This window comes from Solanum lycopersicum, chromosome 8 (genome assembly GCF_036512215.1).
Source record: "Solanum lycopersicum chromosome 8, SLM_r2.1".
Taxonomy (NCBI): Eukaryota; Viridiplantae; Streptophyta; class Magnoliopsida; order Solanales; family Solanaceae; genus Solanum; species Solanum lycopersicum.
The window spans coordinates 56,326,709-56,333,588 of record NC_090807.1 but is presented as its reverse complement, the minus strand read 5'-3'; the positions used below and the strand labels follow the sequence as shown (position 1 = coordinate 56,333,588).

Genomic DNA, 6,880 nt, shown 5'->3' with positions numbered 1-6,880 from the left:
TCGATCTATTTGCTTCTCTCTATAATTATTTACATATTTAATAGTAATTCCACATACGTACATAGAGTAACTATACATAGATAACATCAATTTACAAACTTAGACTTTGCAAAGGTGCAGTATATTTCATGAATTTCTATTAATTTTTCCCATCAGTGTGAAAATTGAAATAAATTAAAAAGTGAAAGCACAAATAAAAGAAATGAACTAACGAGGATTTTAAATATATTATGATGAAGTACTATAGTCATTGCTATCGATGTTCAACTTGAATCAATTATTCATTTTTTATATAAAATCAAAAGTTTAATTTTAAATAAAATTTATTATTGTAGTGAATAATTTTAAGATTTACAAAATAAATAAATAAAATAATCAAATCGTACTGAATATATTTAAAGATATTTAAGAAAATACACGGTTTAATCAAAATAATCTTCATTTGAATGAATTGTGGATTGTAAATTTCATACATTTGTATATTAGTATAAATAATCATATAATATATTATTTCTACAAAAACTAAATTTGAAAGAAGTAAATGAAGTACAAAATAATACAAAAATAAACAACAAGAGAGAGTTGATATGATGGTAAAATACTCTTCACTTCCAACATAAAGGTTGTGAGTTTGATTCTCCAAGAGCACATAATGTATGAGTTCCTAGCTAGGGTAGAATTTTTTTTGATAGGAGACATATACATTTTATATTATACATAAACTATTTTATGATGATAAATTTTATCATATATATATATATATATATATATATATATATATATATATATATGTATATATATATAAGACTAAAATAACTTTTTGTATGTAAAATATATTCATTAGTGACGAAGTTAGATTTTGTTCAACTACGAAATACATATAACTTTAGATACAACTGATTTCGTCACTTATTGAAGTAAAATAATTAGCGAGGATATAATTTAATAGGTAGTAATAACTTTTTTAGTGACAAAGCAAACTATTAACTACAAAAAATATACTTTTTACAACAAATCAATTTGTCACAAATGTTTAAGCATTTGGGGACGATTTTTCTTTTTGTAGTTGATGTAATACTTTTAGCGAAGAAGCACTAAATCGTCTTTGTGTACTTTTAGAGATACATATTTAGTGACGACTAAGTGTCGAATTATTTTTTGTCACACAAGACATTTAGTGACGAAAATTGATTTATTAATGACGAAATTATTTGTCCCTGATAATTGAATTTGTTGTAGTATAAATATTTAAAATACTTATTGTAAAGAATAAATCTTTATACAACATATTTCTAATTTAAAAATGAAGTTTGTATATTCATCTAGTCGTCAATTGAATCAGTTTTAAATTCGAACAGCTTAGAAAATCAGAAAGCTTTTAATCTCCAGAAGCCTCAAATACATAAGCAAATATTGTAACTTTCTTAAACTTGTTATCTCCAGTATTTAGTAAAAACAGAAACATAAAAGATGAAATAGAAAGGCAAAAACTAAACAATCTGAGTTAATAGAATTCACTGTGTATCCTTAAGAAATTTAATGCCCTCAAGTACCCGAAGTTGTAGATTAATTCCTCCTAAGATCAAACAAATTAATTATTAAAGAGTAGTTTTGTATCTCAGACTTTAATAATTTCAGCGAACTAAAAAATCAGAAACAATAGCGCACACATAGACTCGGTTGGTCGAAAATTTTATTTGTAAGAAAATGTATTCAGAAGAGAGAAAAAATTCCGTGTTAAAAAAATGTGTGAACGCACCTGTTCAAACAAGATATATTTGTTTAGGATGTTTATGTCTTTTGGCAAAAGAAATGTAGTTCGGAAGGAACATCTCCCTTTTGAGCGGCTTTACCGTTACACAAATTTTCAGATAAGTTTGTTATGCGACATTAATTATGATATATAATTAATCAATTAATATTTTGAATCAATTTTAAGAAAAAAGAAATTAATTTAATGAGATTGATTAAATAAATTTTGCCTAAAAAAATTATCAATCAATTAGATATCGAAGCCGAGCGACGAAGACGACGGCATCGCGAGCGTGTCCTTCTACTTAATCCTTTAAGAGATAAAACCAGTATATCCTAATATAAGATAAGTATTTTTCTTTCTTCTGCTAATATGAGAGAGATCACTTTTCATTTTTCAATCTCTCATTCATTTTTATTTCTCATTTACCTCTTGCTTAAACCCAACAACATTTCGTAGTTTAAAAAAAAAGGTAGCACAACTTATAGTTCACAAAAAGTTGGGGTGGTCCAACACATATTTGTGATGAGATCATTCATTGCATTTTTTTATAAAAAAAAAAAAAGAAGAACTATACGATTATGCTATAATTGGAATCATACCCTTTTGATGGACCACCTCTTATAACTTGAATATCTCCTATTGTCCTTGGTGACTTTTTCCAATCCCTTCATCTCTCTTTATGCATATATATATAGCTTTTGCATGAGCATAGTATATACATATATACCCCATTTTTTGGAAGGAAAACTTCTATTTGTGTATTGAAATTAATTAATATGCAACATCAAGCTGCATCTATGAAGAGAAACCTCTTCAACCAGGTCTTATTTTCTTTCATATTATAACATATATTTGGGAAATTTTATTTTATTTTGTACATTGAAACTCTCTATATATATATTTGTGTATAGGACTATCTAGATGAACAATTTAATGAGCTCGAAGAACTACAAGATGATGATAACCCTAACTTCGTGGAGGAAGTTGTTAACCTATTTTTCACGGATTCAATTAGGTTGATTGGTAGTGTTGATATTGCTCTGTAAGTTATATTCTAATTTATGTAACATATTTCACTTTTTGAGAGTCATACAATTTATGTTTGATTAAAAAGTTGCTCACGAAAAATTTAAATTTTTTAAAATTAAAATTTATATATTTGTAGACTACGTAAAAAGTACACAATAATTGACAATTCAAAATATTTAACATATACATAAAAAATTTACTGTTAAATATAATCTTGTTTAAATTTCGAAATTCGAAAAATATAACATAAATTGAAATAGAAAAAGTATTATAATATTACTATTTGATGGAAATAATTATGAATTTTGTATGTTTTTAGGGCAAATGAACCTTACGATTTTGGAAGACTGGATGATTTGATGCACCAATTCAAGGGTAGCAGCTCAAGGTATAATCAAACTAATTATTTTAATATTATTTTCTCTTATATAAGAAGGCTAGTTTCGTCAGTCTGTCTCATAATTATCAATTTAATATATTTAACAATTTTAGTTTAACTTTCGAAATTTGGGACGACATGGATATAGTATTTGAAAATAAAGTAAAAGAAAATATATGATAAATGACGCTAATAATAATTTAAAATATTAAAATATTAATTGACTCTTTAAATTTTATCTTTATCAAATAAATTAAGATAAATATTTTTGGGCGTGTGCTATACACGGGATCCTATGTCTAGTACGATCTTAGTTTATTTTTTTTATGTTACGTTTTTCGAAAATTAATTTTTAAAATTAAATTTGATTTCATTAATTCGATATTTTAAACAAAAAAAATTTAAATATTTAAAAACTATACGAAAAAAATATTATATATTTTGATTTCTTGCGTATTTAAATTAAAGAAGGAACACGTGCACGTTAAAGAATGTCAATTTGGGATAATTTTAAGGAAAATAAAGTTGGGTTTGTTTTGTTACCCTAAAAAAGAAAAACATTTTCCTAGTTTAAGAGACATATTTTTTGTGGTGGAAAATCATTTGATCATGAATATGAATATTTCCCTCTCAATCTTTTTTTTTTTTTAATTTCATATATATTCCAAAATTCCTTTTTTTCTTCTTTGTTTTTGTTTATTATTGACGTATATTCTAAAGCCATTTCATGCATTCCCTCCATTCCTGCTTTACCCCTTCACTTTTAACTTTTTTTGCACATCTTATATGGTGTTTTTGTCATGTGGTATGATAAATTAGAATATTTGGTAATTAATATGTTTTTTGAGATTAGCTTTTTTCTTTTGAAATAGTTATCATATTATGCTAATAAAAAAATTATTTTTAAATTAGTAATTAAATTGAGACAAAATAATTTATATATTATTTTAAAATTATTATTCCTTATTTTCAATTAAAATAACCTCCTAACAAATAATAAATAAAGTATGTATTTATCATAATACCCAAATTCATTATAGTTTTAGTGGACTTGACAAAAGATTTATACAATAAATAATTAATGTCAAGGGTCAAACAAAAAATAATATTTTTATAGTGAACAACTAAAAGAAAAAATATGCATTTAATATAGTGCACAAATAAACGTTAATACGCGAATAACTGTCACGTTTTACTTTTTTATACACCCGGCAAAAATAGGATTAAGTTGCGTACGCTCTAGACCCTATTACAAGGTGTAACTTTATATTAAGGTAATGAAAAATTATTTAAAAAATATTTATCAAAATTTATATCGATCGATTCTGAAATAACAAAGTATATATATCAACTAATTTAGAATGGAAGGAGTGCTTTTGCAAATACTGTTAATCACGGCTTATTGTTCAAAAAGGTAAATGATTTACTAATGCATGTTAAATTACTTAAAATTGTATTAGAAAATATAATGTGGTGAAGAAAATAATGTAAATAACGTCTTAATACAAGTTAAATTACTCTAATCGTGTATTTAACTTAAATTAATTTTACCAAGTGAAAGCACAATTATCTAATGGTACAAATTTTGCTGCAGCATTGGTGCCAAAAGAGTGAAAAGAGAGTGCTCTCAATTCCAGGAGTATTGCAATGAGAGAAATATCGATGGGTAAATATTTTTTCGATATTCACATTAGCGATTGATCATGTGCACAGACAAATTCAAAATCTAAAATCGATTTTTTTACACACATATATAACATATTTCAGGTGCAAGAGGGCATTCCAAGGGGTGAAACAAGAATATGCTACTCTTAAAACTAAACTTGATGCTTATTTTCAGGTTTCACCCTTCATATATTTCTCGTGAATGCAATGCATATTAATTAATACCGATAAAGATTTTAACACTATTTCTTAATATATATGGATAATGCATAAGTACTCTCTCAACCTATGCCTAAAATCTCAAAGACAAACTTATACTATACTAAGATCCTATTACCCTCCTAAACTAATTTATTAATAATTTTCTACCCATTTTCGACCTACGTTGCACTATCTTGTGGGCCCAAAGTTGTTTGATTTTTTTTGAAGTTAGTGCCACGTGGGTCGAAAAAGGATAGAAAATTACTTATAAAATAAGTTCAAGGGTTATAGGACCTTAGTATAGTATAAATGTGTCTCTGAGATTTCGGACATAGGTTAAAGGGATACTTGTGCATTTTCCCTAATATATGTATATATATTTATTGCCGCTAAATTTTTAAAAATTTTAATTGTAGGCAGCAAGAGAAGCCTCTTGAATGAATCCTGGTCAGGGTTTACAAAATAAGTTCCATGTCTTGCATCAAGTATCTATAAAAGAGTAAATTATATACATGTTATAATCAAATAAAATTATGCAGGATATTGTAAAAAAATGTTAGGGCATTGTGTGATTATAAATATTTACTTGCTGGTGCTGTTTATTAATAAAAAATCTTTTGTTTATCTCTTCAAGATCCTATATCAAAGTAAATAGTTGTAACCTCAATTTCTAAACAGCAAACCCTCAAATGTAAAATAACTCTACATTTCAATAATCTATCTAACGAGTTCATATTTTAATGAATTGATGAGTAATATTTTAGATGGAAGAAATATGAATTAATATTCATAAAAAATATTTTATCTCCGTTCTCTCTTTCATTATACTAATAATAAAATATGTCTAATCCATTTGTCATCTTTTTTCTGTATATATTTATAGACACAAAGCAATGATGACAGACAATATCACTATTTATATATGATGAATTTTTACTTGTAATGAATAGAAAAATTATGGGTTAATAAAATTATAGGTTATATAAAAAATGATTGCCCACATTTTTGTCAGTTTATATCCACTAAAAAAAATACATTTTAATATTCAAATTTAATATTTAAATATTATTCTCCAACATTCTCCCACTCATTTTAATAGTAAAAATGAGAGTTTCACCATTTTAATTAAAAAGAGATTATTATGCATAATGAAGGTGTGCTCTGCATTAAGCCTTCATTTACTAAATTAGTCACCTTTACTCCATAAGCAGTAGTGGTTTTAGATTTAAACTATGACTGTATAAAAGAAATAAAGTATTACTCCTTAATTACATACAACAATTAAGGTGTTAGACATAAATCTTATTTAGCTAGCACATTACAGTCTTGTGTTATTTCGATTTTCATATATATTTTTGAGAATAAACTCAATTCTCATAAAAAGTGGTCTACTTTCACACTCACATAGACGAAATTTGTAAAGATTATTCCAATAATTATGACACCCGCTCCATACAAGGTACAAACTTTCATTAGGAGTTCTTAAACTGATCAACTTCCACAAATCATTACAAGATAAACACACTAACATTATAAAGAGAGATAAAATAATTAACTATAGTGCATGCATCTCACAACAAGTCATCATATGATTCATTTTTTCATTAAACCTAGTTATAAGATTTCTAGTTCAAAGGTTGAGTTTCCTAATATATGACTCAAAATTTATGAGCATCAATTTCATTGATGTGCTTCAAAGTTATTTTTTTAGCCAACAACTTGATTAGTTCATCTGCAAGATTATCACAACTAATCAAATTTAAAAAATAAATTTCTCAAAATAAGTATTTAATATAATAAATCAGTTCACTTTTCACCGGTTGAAACTAAAAAAGTTATTTTACTTCAAC

At 25.7% G+C, this 6,880-nt stretch overlaps 1 protein-coding gene across 1 annotated transcript; it reads left to right on the top strand.

Moving 5' to 3' along the window:
* Nucleotides 1-2,407: 2,407 nt before the first annotated feature.
* LOC101248225 (histidine-containing phosphotransfer protein 4-like) lies at nt 2,408-5,663 on the top strand. The gene is made up of 6 exons (XM_010326771.4): nt 2,408-2,577; nt 2,668-2,798; nt 3,105-3,173; nt 4,759-4,830; nt 4,932-5,004; nt 5,447-5,663. The coding sequence occupies exons 1-6, from the start codon at nt 2,533-2,535 to the stop codon at nt 5,465-5,467; spliced, it is 411 nt and encodes a 136-aa protein (XP_010325073.1). The 5' UTR covers nt 2,408-2,532; the 3' UTR covers nt 5,468-5,663.
* The last annotated feature ends 1,217 nt before the right edge of the window (nt 5,664-6,880 follow it).

Coding starts and splice junctions, on each gene's coding strand:
- LOC101248225 (XM_010326771.4), top strand. CDS start 2,533: ATGCAACATCAAGCTGCATCTATGAAGAGAAACCTCTTCAACCAG. Junction 2,799..3,104: donor GGTAGTGTTGATATTGCTCT/GTAAGTTATATT, acceptor GTATGTTTTTAG/GGCAAATGAACCTTACGATT. Junction 5,005..5,446: donor AACTTGATGCTTATTTTCAG/GTTTCACCCTTC, acceptor TTTTAATTGTAG/GCAGCAAGAGAAGCCTCTTG.